The sequence below is a fragment of the Rhipicephalus microplus genome, chromosome 6 (assembly GCF_043290135.1).
Source record: "Rhipicephalus microplus isolate Deutch F79 chromosome 6, USDA_Rmic, whole genome shotgun sequence".
Classification (NCBI taxonomy): domain Eukaryota; kingdom Metazoa; phylum Arthropoda; class Arachnida; order Ixodida; family Ixodidae; genus Rhipicephalus; species Rhipicephalus microplus.
The window spans coordinates 147678911-147700558 of NC_134705.1; the positions used below are offsets into that span (position 1 = coordinate 147678911).

Below are 21648 nucleotides of genomic sequence, written 5' to 3' on the forward strand. Positions count from 1 at the left end.
GGCTGTAGCTTTTCACACCTGAGCACAACCGCCTAATCGAGTTTATCTGTCACGCAGAATCATGTGTGCCTAATCGACAGGTGACACTTCCATTACTGATAACGCAAGGAAAGTTTCGTTTCTAAAACTGTTTCAAGCGATATACAGGGAACATTTTATTTGATGGTCGGCATTTGTGCTTTCTGCTTATCTTCATTGCATCCGTGTGTGAAGGCCTTTCTTGTTGTCACAATAAATTTGTGCCTACTAGTTCTTGTCGCTTTATTTCTCTTACGTTTATTGCAATATCGAGTACAGGTTTTATTGATAATTGATATGGGGGGTTTAACGTCCTAAAACCACCATATGATTATGAGAGACGCCGTAGGGGAGGGCTCTGGAAATTTCGGCCACCTGGGGTTCTTTAACGTGCACCCAAATCTGAGCACACGGGCCTACAACATTTCCGCCTCCATCGTAAATGCAGCCGCCGCAGCCGGGATTCGATCCCACGACCTGCGGGTCAGCAGCCGAGTACCTTAGCCACTAGAATCGAGTACAGGTAAAAGTGCAGTTAAAATCTCATGCGGGTGCGCACACACTCGTTTTTACGGAAGAGAACCTGAACAGCGGTTGTTTAGAAGCAGTTCATCTCTTGTTTGAAAGTAACGAACGTAGAAAATACTTACTTTTTAGAAATAATTAAGCAATGAATATTTGTCTAATCTAGCTTCCACATATCATATTTGTATTCAAAACATCTGATAATTGAACGCCGATAAGGTAAACTTTGGCACTTGTACCTCATAGAATGTTTTGTTCACCTCTGCTCGACGTTCACATTTGGGTTCAAATTTTAAGTTCATTTCCTTCTAATTTAAATGTGATCAATTTGCTATAGCGTTAACGAGTCTACCATTGTTTTTGAATGGCTTAACGTTCATAGTCGGTAACATGACTCAGCAAGGTTAACTTTAGAAATAAAATTGAAGGGGTATTTAGCTTTCGAAATCGCCGGCTTGGTCTGGAATAACAGTGCTGACTCTCAAACGATGAAAGCGAAGAAAATAGACACGTGTAATTGTACACTTGCACAAAATGAGGAAAAAGTAAAATTGAATAGCCAATTGGGTTAAAATCCCGCTAAATTACATCACACAATTAAACGCTGAATTTATTCCATGAAAACGCGAACGAGGCAGGCTGCATCCCTGCACTACGCGCAAAGCAATAAACATAAGAGGGGTGAAACCAGTAACATATAGTTCGGTTGCCTTGCTCCTATTATGTACGTTGCTGTACATACATGATTTCGAGAGCTTGAACTATCATCTGCCCCCTCAAGCTACTGCAACGAGGTGGAACCGAAGGTCAGTGTTTGTGCAATACAACCACAGTGTAGAGAAACTTACTGAAACGCCTTTTTGTTCGAGGAGTTGGCGGTAGTACTGCGAAACCACCACAGAGTCATCGTCGGAAGACAGTATGGACGAGATGGTGAAGTTGTACAACACCTTCAAGTCGTAAGGGTACACGTCCTTCAGGTTAGGTGTCGCCTTCGCCCTACGGTATGGCCATGGCAGAGCCATTGCAGGGAAATACAGTTTCACTCGTAAAACACGACATCACTACAGATAGGATTACGGAATAATAGTCATGTTTCTCTTCCAGACACTTACACTTTTCGAAATATTCAGAAAAAATGCTTTAAAATTTTAAAGGGTTCGAAAACGATGGGTGTGGATAGGTTTAGGAGTTAGCGTTGGATACATGTGATATCGATGCATAAGTTTACCAAATGGTTTATTACCTGTCCGGATAACTCATAAAATTGATTTATAGGATGTTTTTGGTCACTACCGCAGACATCAAAATTCCAGAAAGATTAGTCTAATCTTCGCACAGAGAAATGGTATTCCTTAAAGCTAATACACATTGCTTTTTGTGGTGCGGTTCGTTGAATAATCTAGGTGCATGATATGGCTTTTCGTTTTCTTTATTCTCTGAAAGCGAACACAGTCTGCAGAATATTTTTCCGCCATAGTTGGTATGTGGTTTCCTACCATAGAATATTTCAGTGCGAAGCATTTATATTGTGAGCCTCTGAAGTGAAATATAATGTGAGCGTCTATAGCGTAGCATTTCAGGCCAGTATTCTAATAAATGATTAATGCTGTGAATGATGCATTTAAAAGCCTCGTTTGTACAATTACGGCCGTAGTGGATGGCATTAGAAACCGTGTGTGGGAAGGCTATGGTTTCGCATAACGGAAGCGTGACCCAAGCGATACATTGTGGTGAAGACAGCGCGAAGTGCTCAACTGCTTAGGATATCAACCAGCGCAGTAGTTCCCCAACTAATTCTCAAAATTCGGAATGCGGCGCACCTGCGTTTACATAGCCGGCGTTAGCCGACATCTCAGCATCAGTCGAGCTTGGCCTGGCGAATCAATATGAAACGATTTGCTCGCCCTTTGCAGTCAAGCACTATTCTCTACAAAAGTGACGCTGCAAGATTTTATAGCGACCGCGTTAGTTGCCTTGTGAAATCTGAAAACTAACCACTGGTGTCGGAGTCAACACAACCGATGTAAAAAATCGACCGATCACGTCACCATCCGACATCATTAAAACAAAGCGCTAAAATGTGTGAAGTCAGCGCGGCGTCATTGTGACATAACCTAGCGGGAGATGACGGAGGGTCGTCATCACGTGACATCGTCGTTTGGTCAAAGTTATGCAGATCACGGGGTCAGTGCAAAACTATGCGAGTTCACATCTGATTCCCTGATCTCGGAGGCAAAGCAAAAGTACACTATAGGCTCACGCCGCTTTCGTTGTTGAGCGGGAAAGAGCCAGTGTGTCGACATAGAAAAATGAAAGTTGCATAAGTTGCATAATAGTTGCATAAGATAGGAAGCTTAAGCGAGTTGGTATGGGTTCATCTTGGTTGAACAGCGCACACGAGACGAGGACGGAGAAAAAGAACAAAGACAAGCTCCGTTTCGCAACTAACATTTATTTGGGAAAGAACAAATGATATGTAGATGACACTTAAAAGAAAATGCAAGAACACCAAGCAGCAAAACAACCAAACACGCCCCAAGCAAGAAAAAAAATTATAACATTGGTATCATCTTCGACAGGTGCTAGAAAGATAGCTAAATTCTGCGTCGCTCAGTGCAATCGACGGCATGCTGACACACTTTGTTTTTTGCGGATGTGGAAGGCATCATTCACTTCTCTTGCTAGCCGATTTCGATGATGCGGCAGTATCCTTGTGTCGTGGAATAAGGGCACGCAGCCACATTCGAGAGAATGAGCGGTGAGGGAGCACGGTTTTGACCCTGATAATAAGCGTTCGTGTTCTCGCAGGCGAATGGTTATACATCTTCTGCTTTGGCCAATATAATTGCGCCGAGCGACGCAGAATTCAGCTATCTTTTTAGCACCTGCAGAGGATGATACCAATGTTATAATCCCTTGCTTGCGGCGTGTTTGGTTGTCTTGCTGTTTGGTGTTTATGAATTTTCTTTAAAGTGGCACTTCATCGATATATTATCTGTTCTCTCCCAAATAAATGTTGGTTGCGAGACAGCGCACCCATCCTCTGTTATTTCCCAAAATATTGTTAGTCGCGAGACGACGTTCGCGCGTGTGTGTTTTTTTTTTCCTTCGTCCTCGTCTTGCGTGCGCTGTTCAACCAAAATGAAGAGTGGTCTTAAGTGGATCCATAGGCAGCGCTGATCTTATTACCCTGATCACAATGCCACTCACGACTTTTGATCCCGGTATCCCTGCAGCATGAGCAACAACGCCGGCGCGAAGATCCCAAGCACAGGCAGCACCCACTGGTGGCGTGTGAACTGGAAGCGTTTGTGCAGCAGCGCCACCAACGACCGCAGTAAGGACTTCCTCCACACGCAGCCCTCGCAATTGGCGCGAAGTGCCTTCAGATCCACAGGGACCTTCGCCGCTCCTGGTGTCCCGGACTCCGACTGATCATCCATCATCTCGTCGGAGATTCTGCGACCGCATCGTCGTAAATGCGCATCAGAAGAAGGATTCAGAGGATACTCCAGCTTCGCCTTCGACACTAGGTCGGCGTAACGTCATCAACCCTCGTTCGCCTCGCATTCTCAATCACTTGACATGCTTGGATTTTAGGTGGAAACCTTGACTCTTCCACGAGAAATATAGGTTCACCTCGCATTGGACATCTCGAACTATCCTATAACACCTGCTACAAGAAGATATGGAAAATTCACTTACGCGAAATGTCATTTTGCGTAACGGAGTAACCACTAAGTAACGAGTAACGAGTAAGTTTCATTTGAGTAGCGGAGTATCCACTAAACCCTGCCGCGGTGGTCTAGTGGCTAACCTATACTCAGCCGCTGAACCGCAGGTCGCGGGATCAAATCCCGGCTGCGGCGGCTGCATTTCCGATGGAGGCGAAAATGCTGTAGGCCCGTGTGCTCAGATTTGGGTGCAAGTTAAAGAACCCCAGGGGGTCGAAATTTCCGGAGACCCCCCCACTATACGGCGCCTCTCATAATCGTATGATGGTTTTGGGACGTTAAACCGGACGTATCAATCAATCAATCAATCAAATCAACGGAGTATCCACTAAGCTTTCAAGAGGAAGTACGCGCACCTACTCAGTGGCGCACTTTCTTGATGTCGTTGTTACTGATGGTCAATTATACTTAAACGTTTTGTTTGTGAAGCTGCACCTGTAAGCCAACCATTCATGACGGAACCCACATGCGAAGCGACGCTTCTCCCACAATGTATTTCTTGTGTTGACGTGACTCTTCACATTATGCAGGACTTATGTACGACATCTTTTCGATAAGCAGTCCACTGCGGTGGAGCAGTGGATGATGGTGCTCGGCTTCTGACCCAAAGGTCGTGGATTCGATCACAGCCGTGGTGGTCGCACTTAAATGGAGGTGAACTGGGAGAGGCCCGTGCGCAGAGCGATGTCAGTGCACGTTAGAGAACACCAGATGGCCGAAATTTTTAGAACCTTCCACTGTGGCGTCTCTCGTAATCATATCGTCGTTTAGGGATGTAAAACTCCACTCCAAGTATTGTGCAAATTTTCTGAAGCAGTTTCAAAGACTGGCATGGCTCTGTGGTATACAGCACATGGATTCCATGCACGTTGCCTCGGTTTGATTCCGGCTCGAAGCCCCCATTTTGCGCTCACGCCTAATGCCCCATGACACTGAAACTGAAATTTCTAGGACAAATTTTTTTTTAACGTGATTCCATTTGAAGTTCGGGATTAAACGTCACAGCACTTTCCTTTGTTACGCTGCTGCGTAGTCACTCCACACACTATCAAGCAAAAGACGTAATTAATTCAGAATGTACAGCGCTGACAAACAGACTGAGCTGCGCAGGTGTTCACAGGGGGTATGCGATACCCGTAATATCTGCGCAGCAATTGCTACTTTGGTATTTATTTCTCCTGTGCGTACACGTGCCATTAAAATAAACATGTTATAAAGAATGATAGACATTCGGAACATTTGTGTGCATTACGACAGTGCAGCTAAATTTCTTAACCTAGCAATGACAAAACAAGACAGTATAGCACGAAGCATGTTTTGAAATACAGATGTCTATGAGCGCTGTCTCGTGGTTTCATTTTCGATTTCGCTGGCTTCTTCGAAAGCAGAAAAACATTATCATGCACCGTATACGATTCGACAATACAATCCATGTGTCGCTTTGGAAAGCCCGCAATAACTTAAAGAAGCGCACTTGGTACTGAAGTGAACAAGAAAGTTCTGACATAAGTAATCTTACATATCTATTTAAGCGCCATATAAGAAATTCTCTTAGGAACGCTACTCACGGCCGACCTTATGCCACTGCATTCGTTCAGTAATAGTTAACCAATAGAACCATAGCAATAGTTGGTTCTAGTTACGTGAAACACCATTTACATGAGGGTATATTTAATATAATGTAGGTCAGTCTAGAATCACCAACACCAACAACCAATCACTCTACATAAACACTTATGCAACAACAAACTTTTTAAATATTTTTTTCATTATCGATGCGTGAGTGGAATTCTCTAGACGTTTCATCGGCGTTATAAACGACATTACGAAAAGTCTTAAACATTGCCGAGCCATCTGTTGTTACACGAATCTACATTGTAGGATTGATTCCTTATTAAAATAACGTCCTGTTTCTTTCATGCTGTAGCACATCTTCTGTAACACATTATGCAACCTACGATGCTGTAACCCAAGTAAATATATCTGTAACCTACGTGTATTTTAGGGTTGAGAATGTATGTTCTAGTTGCGTCAAGGCACATATGTACAAATTCTACTGACGTATGTGATTCCATCCTCACCTACATTTGGGGTTGGCAATATACCGAAACAAAATAAAAATATTTGAGTGAGGAAGGGGTAAGGGTTGAGAACTTAAGCTGCAGTGGGACATCAGACTAGAAGAAGACGGGACGATGACCGTCCCGTCTTCTACTGTGGTGTCTCGACGTCATCATAGTTAATTTTCTGAGAGTTTTACAAAGCGAATACTTTATGTATACCCACTGCACCCCTTGAACACGCGCTACAGAGAACTACGAGAAGCAGACCTGAGGTACACGTCTTCCATTGTGGTGACGGAGACAGTCATTTCCGCTATGCCGAGTTTGTCGCGAAAGCGCTCGAGCACTTTGAACATATCCACGAATCCTTCGGACGAGGTCACTCCCAGGGACAAACGCAGCACTCCAGCACTTTCGTTCACCAGCTGGACGGTTGGCACGAACGTCTTCACTACCATTATGATGGCCTGCACGTCGCATCGTTTCAGTCGCTTCGAGATGTCCAGTTGATAGCCCGTACCTGCGCAAAGATTCGCGAGGATGGGACATTTTATTACTCTAAAACTGTAGGCTCAACAGAACACATTTGGTTCCCCACAGGTTTCTTTGTGGTTTACCTATTTATATAATCCCTAAGCATCAGTAGTTCACTGGCACCCTTGGCCAGAAGACTCGAGCGAAGCTTGCGAATAGCGCGTAAACAGCAAGCTTGCGCCATCTATCGCTCGAGTGGTAGACCCACGCTACTTCATGCAGATGCTCGTACGTGAATCCACGTGGTGGTTCAACGTATACGTGTGCACATGCTGCTCTTTTCGCGATCTCCATGCATCCCCATTACTAACGGTATGTCCATACCTGCTTAGATCTGATTTCTGTGGAGCGGCTACCCTGAGAGGAGGCCTTCTCCAAATCTGCCTAGAATGGCTGAAAGCACGTTACCGCGTCTTGATAACGGACTCAACGCTCACTACCACGCCGCTGATAGTGAGAACGGCAGTAGGGACGGGAACAATTAAGAGGTTATTGTACGCACACGAACCAAGGGCGAGGGTTAGTAAAGTGGTGGTAAAATTCTTGAGCGACATCGTAGAACAAATACTGTCCACTATTTGACTTCAAGCATGCATTACGGCCAGGATATCGCTATAACGTTCAACTCTTCAAGACGAAAATACAGGCCCCCCTTTTTTTGTTTATGCAGGCCACCCCTATTACTGGCTGCTGGTGTGCTCGAAGAAGTACAATCTACTTGAAATCAGTACAACACACTGTAAAGAAAAAAAAATGTGTAGCAATTGATGCATTTGTCAATCCCGAAACAAATGCAGCCCCCCACTTGAGAACTGAGGAGGTGCGGCTACGGCACGGACACCCAGTCATTCATGTTCGTTGACTTCCTGCTCACAATACCGTTCATGACGGCACTGTTTGAGGGAGACATACAGGGTTTCCTCGGCACGTGTACTAACGCACCAGGCAGATTCGTGAAGTGGGCATCCGACATGGGAGCGACTTTTTGCTGCGCTTTATTGACTTCCTGTTCGTTACAGCATTTCAAATAAGTGTCGGCAGCAGTGTTGCCGTTTAGAAGGCGTTAGAATTCAAGCCAAATGTAGCCAAAGGAGCCACGTCATTTAAAACTAATGCCAAATTGGTAGCCAAATAGAACGGAAGGGTTATCATGAACAGTCTTTAGTAATAGAACAGGATAATAGAACGGAGTAATAGAACGGAAGACTAATTATTATGAACAGTATGTAGAATGGATCACTTGCTCCGTCTGATATTTTATGCACTCTAATTTTGGAATGGTACGATCAAACAACAAGCCAGTCGTGCAGCCTTAGTCGGCTGTTTCTCGCCGTATAATAGGCCGATGGAAAAGGGCGAGGGACTGCTGTGGCAGACCCCGGGCTTTAATTTGCAGGGCGCCATCGAGCACCCGTTTTATCTCCAGAGAGTTGCACTATCACCAGCAGAAGTTTACGGGACATGAAATGTCTGATCACGCTAAATTGCCGCTTTGCCTGGGAATTTAATATTTAAATAGATGTTCCATGCTGAACTTATTCTGAATAGGACCGTAAGTTTTATTCTTCATTTTATTTGCTTCTTTCTCGATTTATTGCTCACGAACGTTTTTTCACTCACAGCCAACGGTGCCGACGCTGACGGCGAAATTCCTCTCTAACGCAATCTCGTTCATAGTCATGCTTAGAAAAAATTGGCAGATCCCGCGTACAGTTGGAATCAATGATATGCGAAGCACGAATGAGAAATGTTAATATGTCTATTTAAAATCAGCACAACGTTGCAAGGTGGAGGTAAATGATGCCATACATTACTTCCATGTCATGCTTAGCATGTTTTTATATATCGTTTACCTTCGTCATCTATTCACGTCACGTGGTGCCAAATTTAGTATAAGTGGAGCTAGCGAGCCGGGTGCACGCTATGAGCGCCGTATGTTGTCATATTCTTGCATGACACGCGTGTCAGGATTATCATGTTTAAACCAGTCATACATTTAGTCATTTATTGACGTCACGTAACACCAAATCTGGTATATGTGGAGCTAGCACTACGGCCGCGAGCGCACCATGAAGGGCCCAATGTACTCAAATGTAGCGTTGGCGCGCGCGCACGCTGGGCGCAGCGACGCTACGTTAGCAAAACGTGAGCACACTATAGCCTGACGCCAGGCGCAAACAGCGTTCGTCGGCGCAGCCCGACCGCAACCAGCGCGAAATGCGACATGCTGCATTTCGCGCCGATGTGTTACCCAGACAACACTGCGTCTCCCTCTTTTCGCGACGAAGGCACACCGGACGCGCTGAAACGCGCATGCGTCAAGGCAACGCAGCGTGACGCGCGCCGGCCTGTATAGACCCATTTCATGTTTGTAAACACAGGTAGGCCGATGTCTACATTATAGGAAAAATTATAGCGGCGTCCGCACGTAACTTCCGCTATAAGCGTTGAGGGCTGCGATGTAAGCCAAAAAACAAAACTATGTTGTGAGACGCGACTCACATTCAACCGCGACACAGATCATCGGTATACCGTCTTTTTTTCCTCGTTGTTTGACTGGGAACACCACATGCACCATTGAAAACCCAGCAGAAACTGCGGTGGGCAGAGCATCTTTTGTCTGACAGCGCCACCGCATTTTCGTGACGTACGACCGGTAGAATTAGTCTATATGGCAGGATCGGCGCCTGGCGTGGCAACGCCGTCGTGACGCGACGAAATAAAGGCCGGCGAGAACGCGCACCACGTCACGTCGAAATGCATTGGCGCCTTGACTGTGGCATGAAGTCCTGCTCCCACATGACACGCACCTCGTGATTATCATGTTTCCACCAGTCACATACCTTTGTCATTCATTAACGTCACGTAACACCACATTTGGCGTATGTGAAGCTAGCGAAACAGCCGCGAGCGCATCAAGAGCGTGGCATGTAGTCCTGCTGTTACATGACACGCATGTCGTGATTATCATGCTTGGATATGTCATTTACCCATGTCGTCCATTCGCGTTGCGTAATACCGAGTTTGGTTCATGTGAAGCTAGCAAAACGGCCGCCAGCGCATTATGAGCATAGCACGTAGTCATGTTGTTACATGTCATGCATCTCATGATTATCATGTTTGTACCAGTATCATACCTTCGTCTTCCATCCACGTCCCGTACTAGCAAATTTTATAAAAGTGAAGCTAGCGAAACGGCCGCCAGCGCATTATGAGCGTGGTATGTAGTCATGTTACATGACACGCATATCATGATTATCATGTTTGCACCAGTCGCATACCTTCGCCATCCATTCACGTACCATAATACCAAACTTGCCATTTGTGACGCTGGCGAAACGGCCGCGAGCGCATCATGAGCGCGGCATGTAGTCATGTTGTTACATGACACGCATGTCATGATTTTCATGTTAGGGTCTGTAGCTTGTGTTCGCCATGCAGTCATGCCATACCATATCAGTTTTGCAATACGCCACGTGAATGAAAGCACTGCAAGAGCTGCAGGGCCATGAAATGTAAATCATGACATTCATGACATACATGTCATGATTTTCATGTTATGACTATCAAATATGTTCATACAGTCATGTTATGCCATATCAAGTCTGCAATCGATACCAATATCGAAACGGCCAGCAGAGCTAAAAGCCGTAGGCGGATAGATAGATAGATAGATAGATAGATAGATAGATAGATAGATAGATAGATAGATAGATAGATAGATAGATAGATAGATAGATAGATAGATAGATAGATAGATAGATAGATAGATAGATAGATAGATAGATAGATAGATAGATAGATATATAGATAGATAGATAGATAGATAGATAGATAGATAGATAGATAGATAGATAGATAGATAGATAGATAGATAGATAGATAGATAGATAGACAGGCAGGCAGGCAGGCAGACAGAGACAGACAGACAGACAGACAGAGACAGACAGACAGAGAGAGACAGACAGACAGAGACAGACAGACAGACAGACAGACAGACAGACAGATAGATAGATAGATAGATAGATAGATAGATAGATAGATAGATAGATAGATAGATAGATAGATAGATAGATAGATAGATAGATAGATAGATAGATAGATAGATAGATAGATAGATAGATAGATAGATAGGTAGATATTCAAAATCGCCGTAGTTCGCTAAGAAATGCTTCACATTTAAAAGCAGAGAACCGAAGTTCCAGTTTGCGGAGTGACGACAACGCCGCGCCTGGCCCTGGCGGCAAGCTCTGGAAAACTTGAGGCAGGCAGGCAGGCAAAGAACTTAATATCCGGAGGCGGCGGTCAATCCCCCTTAGGGGGCGACACCGGTAGGCCACTCCCACGACGGTACGGGGAGGTTAAACTGCACGGCTATGTCGTGGGCCATCTGGATGGCCCTAAGCTGGTCTCCTTTGTCGTGGCTTGTGAGCAGACAGGTCTAGTCCGCCTCCGCAGAGGGAGACTCGCTGCTTTCGCGCAACGCAGGGCGTTGCCACAACATGTGTTGGAGAGTACATTTGGGATGACCACAGCGCGGGCACACCGGATCTATGCCATCTATGTATTTAGAGCAAGTTGGAGGCGATGCATACGCCTCCGTCTGTAAGAGTCGTAGAGTTATGCACTGAGGTCTTGTTTAGTGTGGGTGCGGGAGTGGGTATTTCCGCCACTCCAACTGGTAGCGTTTGCAAATTTCATCAAAAGTAAGCAATGGGTCTCTGAAAAAACAAGTGACGTCCTCAGCCTTCGAGAGGTTCTCCCCGGCGGGGAATTCTGTGTGCTCAGAAAAAGTGAATAACGATTTAGAGCGCAAGGTACTCTACTATGGGAAAGCTTAAAGCTGTCCCGCTACCTGTGTGTTTAGAAAAAAAAATTGCCCGCAGCTTCCCTCGGGGGAACACTGAGGAGGATGCGGAGCATATAGGTGCCTACTGCATCGTCATCGTCGAACCGTTCGAGTCGGCTCCAGTCTATGTGAACGTTGAAGTGTTTGTACAGCGGAGTGTTTTCCAAGTGTTTGAGCCAAGCGTGTATGTTGCTGCGCTTGACCAAACCGTGCTTATACGTCGACTTGCTCACCAATTTTCGTTTGATGTGAACGTCGATGGCCGCGTCGTCGGGGATGTTGCGAGGCAAGCACCTAACGACAGCGGGAACTTGGATGGGAACGTTCACGATCTGGCCCTTGATTCCGTACTGTCCGTTGCCGTGAGTCAAGCGTCGTATACTCATGAACGGGAGTCGAGGAGCGATGAGTCGTTCTTCAACCGCGTTCAACTCGGGTAGATGTTCGGGTCGGGGCGGGTAGCGGTAGCCGTAACTCACGCTAGCCGAGGGAACTCGACCGGCAATCAACGACTGCTTGCACGTAGCACACACGACGTAGTCGGCATAGTCGGTGCCCTTTCCAAACGTATCGCAAAGAACCGACAACGCTTTGGAGTTGTTCTGAATGTTGCCGACCCGAGTTAAGTTGTTATCGAACCAAAGACGATCACACACCTTGAAGGTGTGGCCGAAGCTTCGGTCGAGGAAGTCGCGCTTGAAGCGAGCGTTGGGCGTGGCATACTGCTTGGCGCGCCACGCCGCTACCTCGGCGCGCTTGCGCTCGCGGGCAGCATCGGGATCGGCCTCTCGTCGCCGACGCTTGCACTCGGCTTCCCGTTTTCGAAAGTCCGGGTCCTCTTGTCGACGCTTACGTTTCAAAGCGGCCGAATCCGGTGCTGCTGCTCGACGCTGACGTCTCTCAGCGGCTTCACGTTCTCTAAGTTGAGCATCTTCCGCTCGACGCCGACGTTTACGTTCGGCGTCGCGAGCTCTTCTCCGCGCTGCCTTGTCTTCGGACGACGACTTGGTTGCGGTTCCGCCAACACTTTGGCCGGCGCTGGTCGAAGGGACGTCGATCATTGCGACCTCGGACGTCGACGTGCCGTACAAACCAACCGACTAGCGGCAACTGAGCGAGCGAGCACCGACCTTGAGTATATATACAGCGCGACGGCGCATGCACTGTCAGCTGTCGAATGTTCGAGAAGGGGGAGAAGCGCAACGGTGCATGCGCGCGCGTCAGCTGCCGATGTTCTCGAAGCGCGACGGCGCATGCGCGCGCGTCAGCTGCCGATGTTCTCGAAGCGTTACGGTGCATGCGCACTACATTATACAGCTAGCGAATGTTCGTGAAGAGGAGAAGCGCACGCGGTGTGTAGAGGAGGAAGGGTGCACAGATGGTGGAGGAGTGAAGCGCGCGTGGTGTGTAGAGGAGGAAGGGATGCACAGATGGTGGAAGAAGGAGGAGGAAGCTTGCGGACGGCGCCGCACTACAAGCCTCGAGTATTAGATGCTCCGCATCTAAAAAAAATTGCCCGCAGCTTCCCTCGGGGGAACACTGAGGAGGATGCGGAGCATATAATTGGTTAACGGGGTGTTAAAGTGCGACTTACTTGGGTCGATGGCTAAATTGGTTAACGTGGTTGTGAAATGGGGTGTTAAATTGCGACTTACTTGGGTCGATGGCTAAATTGGTTAACGTGGTTGTAGGAGGGGGTGTTAAATGAGTGAACACGTACACACGTATGCGAAAGGGCGGCACTGGTCGAAGGGACGTCGATCATTGTGTTTGTGGATTCGTTGGAATTCATTTCACCGCAACCTTGGACGTCGACGCGCCGTACAAACCAACCGACGAGCGGCAACTGAGCGAGCGAGCGCCGACCTTGAGTATATATACAGCGCGACGGCGCATGCACTGTCAGCTGTCGAATGTTCGAGAAGGGGGAGAAGCGCAACGGCGCATGCGCGCGCGTCAGCTGCCGATGTTCTCGAAGCGCGACGGCGCATGCGCGCGCGTCAGCTGCCGATGTTCTCGAAGCGTGACGGCGCATGCGCGCTACATTATACAGCTAGCGAATGTTCGTGAAGAGAAGCGCACGCGGTGTGTAGAGGAGGAAGGGTGCACAGATGGTGGAGGAGTGAAGCGCGCGCGGTGTGTAGATGAGGAAGGGATGCACAGATGGTGGAAGAAGGAGGAGGAAGCGTGCGGACGGCGCCGCACTACAAGCCTCGAGTATTAGATGCTCCGCATCTAAAAGTGGTTAACGATTAAGTGTACTAGGAAGTCTACTATGGGAGAGCATAATGCCGTTCACTGCAAGAAGCACCACTGTGCGACTTCTCAATAGACACCTTGTTTAGAAAAAGTTTATTTACAGCATGTACAGAACACAAAGGCTTCATACCATTCCAGTAACAGGGCACATACACATCGGCACATCTATATTTCACGACTAACATCACTACGTTACAGTGAAGACATTTGCTTTAATATACATGATTATGTTGGCATACATGTACACAAATATTCAATGTGATATCACGATACAATGGTATAACGATACAATAGATCCAAATGAAACACAATTTGTAACAAATGAAATCATATATAACAACTCAACGGGCGCTGCTTAGCACCAAATCGGTCGAAAAATGAGTTGTATCCTTTCGTGTTCCACCTTGACGAAAGAGCACGACCAATGCCGCAGAAACTCTTGCTCCCCGAGGAAGAAAAGTTCTACGGAGAGGAACGCGAGGATCTCTCGTCTCATTCTCCCCAGTATCGGCCACAAGGCACGCCGGCGGCGATGGGCAGCTACGGCCTCACATCGGTTTCTCCAAAGGCTGAACAGCCCCGCAACTATTAAGAGAGCGGAGAAGCGGCTACGCGGAAATCTGCCGTTGGACACGAAAGTTCGCACACCCTGTCCCCGAAAACCAGTATTAACCGCACGCCAAAAAAAGGCGGGAAACCACACATTCAAACGTCGCATGTCGATTGGTCTCTACCATGACGCAGTTGGGGCAAGTAGAAATGCGAACTACCTGCCATCGCTGCAACCGATCTCGCGTGGGGAGCAAGCCCCAGCCCAACCTCCAGACAAAGTCTCTGAGATGCCCTGGCAACACTGCGGCAGTTATTGGTTTCCAAGCGCGGTTCAATACAGATTGACGATGCTGGGGCACCAAGGGCCGTAGAAGGGCGGCCATTGTGTCCACCACTTTAGAATCGGCCACCTCTATCTCTGGGCACGTAGCTTCCAAACGTCGGTGAAATGCCAGAAGGGCTCGATACAAAGATGGTAATTCAGTTGATTGGGGACCTTTGTTTATTTGGCTATCCAGCAAGAAGACACGTAGTGATGGCCCCAGATGGTAGCGAGCCAGTGTCTGAGCGGGCATGTCATCATTGCTTAGTATTCGCAATAGAGTGCGGAGGCACAATGTAGAAGCCGCGACGGAAACGTCAGGGAATGCAAAACCGCCTTGATCTCGCGGCTGAGCTAACGCTGGACGCGATAACAATTCTGTGCCACCCGACCAAAAAAATGAACTGATGCAGCTTTGCACTTTTCTGCAGACGTGGAGCGGTGGTTTAACAGAATGGCAAAGGTACCAAAATTTTCCTAGGTACACCGTTTGAGTTAAGTATCGGCGTTCCAAGAGGGGGAATTCGAAGTGCCTGGCTGCTTTGATATCATTTAGAAGAGTTTGTACAACGGATGACCAGATGCTATCCTGTATACCAAATACAGTGAAAGTAACTCCGAGTATTGAAATCTCAGGAGACCACTGTAAAGGCGACGTGATGTTGATACGACCGCTGGGGTTGCCAATGAAAAAATACTGGCTTTTAGAAAAGTTTAACTTTGCACCGGAGATAATACCAAAATCATGGAATGTATCAAGAGCATGCTGCAGCGACTGTTCATTATGTACATATAGAGTGATATCATCTGCATATGCAGCGACCTTTACTTGAGCGTTACCGGGTAGAGGTAAGCCACGAATCTGCGGGTGATGTTCAACGGCCCTTAAGAAGGGCTCTAATGCAAAGATAAATAACACTGGGGAGAGGGGACACCCTTGACAGATCCCACGCGTGACTCTAAATGCGTGGCTCTCACGGGAATCTAAGTAAAGGGTACTTTCTAAATTAGTGTACATCGCGCTGATAAGGTCAATGAACTTATCCGGGAATCCGTATGCATGTAAAACATTTAGTATGTAGCCATGTTCTATGAAATCAAAAGCTTTCTCTTGATCTAATGAAACCAACAGTCCTTGCGCACATCGGCTAATAGTGTATTGAATGATGTCTCGCGTTAACCACGTATGGGTGTGTATTTCTCGGCCCGGAACAGAACAGACCTGGTGGGGAGCGATTAATGTTGCAAGAAGTAGACTGATTCGGCGCACCAAAATGTTAGCCAAGAGCTTGTAATCTACATTGAGCAGGGTAATAGGGCGCCAATCTTCTGGTCGCGTGGACATTGGGTCTTTCTTGGGAACTAGTGTTATACGGCCTTTGTGGAAAGAAGTTGGAAGTGTAATATCTTGGAAACACTTGCGAATGACGCGTGACATAGTTGGACCAATGATAGGCCAGAACTGTACATAAAACTCTGCAGGAAGTCCATCAGGCCCTGGGGCCGATCCCTTTTTCATTGCGTCTAATGCGCCTTTGATTTCGTCATCAGATGGCGGTGATAGGAGGACGTCATTAGACATGTTGGAATCATGAGGTAAATCTGTTAGCAGAGGATGCGAAGAAACGGATCCTGGGTAACAGACATTAGCACCAGATTTAGCCATTGACTCAAAGTGTTGAGTGAATTCCTGAAAGTCGCGCGTACCCGCAGCAACTGGGGTGATAGAGTTCAGCGAGTGGGCAGGCGAGCCTGGTGGACAAAGCAGAGCTCTGCGTGCATACCTTAGCACCTCAGGGTGCGCACAGGGTGCACGTCTACAGCGCCAAGCGGCCGCCGAGAGTGAAGAAGCGCGCATAATACGCTGGTACCGTTCAACGAGCTCTTCTTGCCATGCCCGCATTACAGTGGAAGGACTGGGATCTCGATTGGCAATGCGTATCTTCTGTATTAACAATGACGCATCTTTTGACATACGGGTGCAGAGTCCTCTGCCCGACGCACTGCAATGATGCCGCCACTGTTCTTTGAGGCGATCCCAATCAGCTACATCCGCCCCAATAAGCGATGCGCGTAACGCTCGGGATAATTTCTCCGTAGCCTGAGAGTGTTGGAGGACGCGGCAATCGAGACGCCATGGTCTGTGAACCATTGGCGTCCCCGCTGGCAGGCGGAGAGAGAACATAACCGGCCGATGGTCGCTAATGTACACTGGTGTCGGTGGCAACGACATTACCCCGGTGTCGTGAACGTAGGTAATGAGACTGGGGGATGCATACACGCGATCAATTCGGCTGCTCGACGCTGCTCGACGCCAAGTATAGGCATAATTACTGCCATGCACACTTTGATGAATGTCACTCAATGCCAATTGCTGCACTAGACGTTCGAGTTCTCTGGCATTCCAGTTTGACCGGCCACGACCCGGACCTCGAACTTCTGCGTGTGAGTCTAAGACACAATTGAAATCCCCTAAAAGTACCACATGTCGGGAATTTAAAAGAAACGCATCAAGAGATTGGAAGAACGCGTTTGAGTTCTCGCGTGTCGCTGGAGCATACACGGCAACAAATCTTATTCTTAACGAGAAAAAGGTGCAGTCGAACGCCAGCACGCGTCCGAAGGCATCGAAGGAAACATGATGGTCACGTAAAAGACCTCGGTTGAAAATAACGACTCCGACGCCAGTCGAATGCGTGCTGGCGTACGAAAAGAAACAATCAATATTGAACGCGCGCTTGAAAGCGAGTACATCAGAAAGCTTGAAAAAATTTGTTTCTTGCACGAACAGCAAATCACAGTGCACTGAACGTGCAAAAGCCAATACCTCAGCCTGTTTTTGCGGATTTCGGAAACCTTGAACGTTAAAAGTAATAACTTTTAGAGTAAGAGCCATGGGAAAAATGAAAACATACTATAGGATCACGTAAATGCAGGGGTACCTTTATCAGGTGCGGGAGCCAATGCCCCGCAAGTGGCTGAGTCATTTTTTCCGGCCAGGCGATCCACCGGAGGCTCGGGGCTTCCGGGATGGCGTCGAAGTCCGCAGGGGACTTCTGTCTCTGGTGGGGGCTTCTAAGTCACGAGTAGTTATTCGGTGGCGTTTGGTGTCCGGGTTTTTGAGCGAGGATGGTACAAAGACGTCTCCACTGTCCTGGCTTATGTCACTGGAGCTGGTGTCTTCGTCGATTTGTAGGGGCGCCTCACTCGTGGTGCTGTTGGAGTCCTCGTAGATGCAGGCGTCGTCGTCTTGAGGTGTAGACTCCTCGATGACACCTGAACTTGTTGTCGACAGAGCAGCAACGCGAGGAGCCTCAGATGCACTATTCCCATCCGAGACGCCGTCCTCACGAGGCGCTTCGTCTGACGAGGGCTTGGCCTGCGATTCCTCAGAAATGGCCACGGGACGCGGGGAACTTAAGTTTTCAGTACCTGGAGGGATTACCAGGCCCGGAATCGTTGGAAACGCAGTTGGCGTCTGGTGCAGCGTCGCGATTGGCACACCTTGGTCGTGGTCGGTTACCACGGCTCGCGTTGACGAATCGTCGCACTTGTTCTTAGATGGCGTTCATGGTTGAAGTGGGGGGAAATCCTTGGATGCCGCCTCGGAATACGATGGCCTGATGGTGCAGGCCACGGTGGCATGCGGGTCCCCACAACGGCGACACGGCAGCGAGCAGCCTTTCCCGTCGTGGCCATAAACGCCGCACCTTCCACAAAACGGAGCTGTGCAGTTCATGCGGAAGTGCCCACTGTCTCCACATCGACGACACACTCGCTGGATGCCTTTATAGTCACAGGTTACTCGATGGCCCGCGACCTTGAGGTAGTTGGGCACCGGTGACGAAGCCTTCATTTCCATGCGGACGTATCGCGTCCCAGTGGTCACGGTTGGGCGCGATCCCATGAGTCCTCTGGTGATGTGCAGCACCTTCCCGTAGGGAGAGAGTGCTTGTGCGAGGACTTCGCTGGGTACGCGGCACGGCAGGAACAGGACGGTCACTTGGGTCACTTGGGGTCCCAGGGGTACGATGGCGACGCGCTCTCCTCGGATGATAAGGTGCGACGCGTCCACGATTTGGGCCAGTGCGGCCTCACTGTTGACGGTAACTTGGTAGTTCCGGCCTCCAAAGTGCTGAACGCAGTATACTTCTTCGATTCCTACTATTGAAGACGTCGCGTCAACGACGTCTTCGGGACTAGTCCCCTCGGGGACGACTACGTCGAAGGCTAGCGCCTTCTTCGGGGGCTGCCTTGCCATGACGGGCGTCCGCCAGCCCAGAGACGCCGTGAGACGCTAACGACAACGTGAGACGCTAAGACGCTCCTTATGGCGTGGCTTGGGCGTCCCTCGTATGTGACACCTTACGTGTCAGCGGACAACTGTATTGTGCGCGAGCGCGATACTATTGAAGCCACCTACATTAAAACAAACATGCCCTCCATGCTCAATCCGGTTACGTAACAGACTTCGGCTGTCTATCCCAAAAGTCTTGTGCGCAATCTACACAATAAAAATAGTGGCAAAAACACATTCCGTTTCTATTTGATCTTTCAATGAAGCAACATGATAATGCAGATACTAAGAACTCAGGCGTGTTAATGAGTCCTGCAAATTGCTCACCAAGCAAGGGCTACCAGATTCAACCAAAATACGCACTGATAGTCGTGGCAATAAAGGAATAAATAAGTGAACGGGATAAATAGTTCATTGAATTATTGAATCAATGAAATAAATGAAAAATTATTATTAATTATTAAAAAAATGAAATACCTCGAGGACATTTGCGCTTCCCTTTCAAGCGTTGAACGCGATAACGTAACTGGGCACCGATTCCGCCGCCTTCTCAAGTGCAACCTTGCTTCGGTTTTTGGTGCATGCCTCAACCGAACCTTTCGTAAACTAACAACTATGCACGTAAGATTGATCGTTTCTAGCTATAGCCGAATGCCTACCGCAATTAGATTTGTCAAGTGCCCACTACACCATATCTCTTCGTGTTGTCAGTCAACGCAAGCCCGCTGAGCGGCCTTAAGGCAACACATCAACCTACGCACCTTCTCACTTTATTGAGGTTTTGGCAGCTCATGATGTATAAATCATGTCTGAGGGCTTTGCGAAAGATGGACCTTTAAAACGCCCTCTTGTGTCGCGAATCGGATGCTCTGGCGACCGTTGCGACTCTACACTTCTGCCACGCATAATTACATCTGTTAAGCAGGCACCTCCCATTACAGCGGACCTTTCAAATGAGTGAACTTCTAGGGGACCAAGGACATAGTTTACTTGACTGAAGTTCGAGAAAATCGAATTTTCATTAGAATACGGGACAGCAATTTATCTTAAAAATTTATGCGATTTTCATTACAAGTGTTTTAAAAGTGCCAACAAAACAAAGCTGTCCAAAGAGCCTACGCTGTATAGGTTATTTGGAAGTGGCACGCATCGGTTATGCCCGGGTTGAAAGAGCGCATAACTTCATCGAATGAACCTAAAAAGCAAGGTCGGATCCACATATCTAATTAATTCAGTTCAAATATTCCCCGCTCAGGAGTTACAAAAAATCAAATATTTTTTCATAGAATGCAGTAGAAAATCCCGCGGCATTTTCCAGAAGTTTGTAATTTCCTAATATTTGTTAAACCTACATTCGTTCAATTCAGAATTCACTGCAGTATATTTGCTAAAGCAGTTTCAAGCAACAGCCCCTCTCTGAATTAGGCCACTTGCTTGCCACTTGGAGGGCTTGGGTTAGAGTTTCCCTCAAACCAAAGAGTTTATATCTGCATCAATTTTTCGGTGTCGGAGAAGGGGATAATTTTACATTCACAACCTTTGACGCCAACGCAGATGCTGACTCCAGAGTTTAATCAAAACAATCTCCTTAACACTATTACGTTATAGCAGACGCTTATTATTTTATAGTTGTATAAATGATGCGTATAGGGATAGTGGTTTACTGTTTCTTTTTAGCCACCTCCCGCCCCCCTTTTTTTTATTTTGCGGTTCAACGCAGTTCGACGTCTGCAGTGCACGTGCTGTAGGCATTCCGGACTGTCGAAAAAAGTCTCCTCGACGTTTACTACGAAATCAGCGCACATTTCAGGAGAGAAAGAGTGCAAAACATGTTTACAGCCAGACTAGGGTTGTAAAATTTCGCATTTGATTTGCGGAGCGGAGCATCTGTTGGCGTGCCAGTGCAGGTTGTCGCTTCGCCGGACTCGCTACAAATGGCATGACGCGCTTTTCAATAGGGCAGCACGCAGTGAGCACACTGTGTTCAGGAGCATGGAGGAATAGAAAGAAAGGGGGGAGCATTATTTCACATGAGTGAAGCCCACCTTGTTGGCCCAACACGTGATCAAAACATCAAAGCTTGCAGTAGGTTTTAGTACCCTCGGCGCGGTTCTTTCTTTGAACTATACCCGCGTGAGCCGGCTGGTCTGCGCCGAACCAGCGCGTTTTGAATAAAAGCTACTGGGTGCCGTACTCCGAAGTTACACTTCTAGTACACTCTACCGAACTATCGGCAAGTCTCGTTGCTGGCGTGATTTTGCGCAAAAGGTCACATGTTGGGCCGAAAACGCTGCCTTGAAAACGGCATGGCTTGCCAAGGCTGTCGGCGTGACGTCACGCTCCCTCCTCTTAAAGACGATAGTCTTTCTTGGGGTACTTCCAATAATAGCGAAAGTTGGGCTAGTTGGTGGTTCATACTTGGGAAGTAAAAACAGCGCACAAATATAGACAAGGACACAGGAAGAGACTACACCGCGCTGAACTCACAGCTA

At 47.7% G+C, this 21648-nt stretch overlaps 2 protein-coding genes across 2 annotated transcripts in view; both read right to left on the reverse strand.

Annotated features, from left to right (window-relative positions):
* Positions 1–21648, reverse strand: part of LOC119168395 (phospholipid-transporting ATPase ABCA3) — a 70053-nt gene that overhangs the window by 26453 nt on the left and 21952 nt on the right. Inside the window, exons 9-11 of the mRNA XM_075867867.1 lie at positions 6611–6863; positions 3757–4005; positions 1392–1542 (exon numbers count right to left, since the gene is read on the reverse strand). Of these exons, the coding sequence (XP_075723982.1) occupies positions 1392–1542; positions 3757–4005; positions 6611–6863 (653 nt within the window). The remainder of the gene's footprint in view (positions 1–1391; positions 1543–3756; positions 4006–6610; positions 6864–21648) is intronic.
* Positions 11741–19949, reverse strand: LOC142765141 (uncharacterized). The gene is made up of 3 exons (XM_075865713.1): positions 19918–19949; positions 12512–12764; positions 11741–12451 (listed from the first exon to the last, which is right to left on the reverse strand). Exons 1-3 carry the CDS (start codon positions 19947–19949, stop codon positions 11741–11743), a joined length of 996 nt encoding a protein of 331 aa, XP_075721828.1.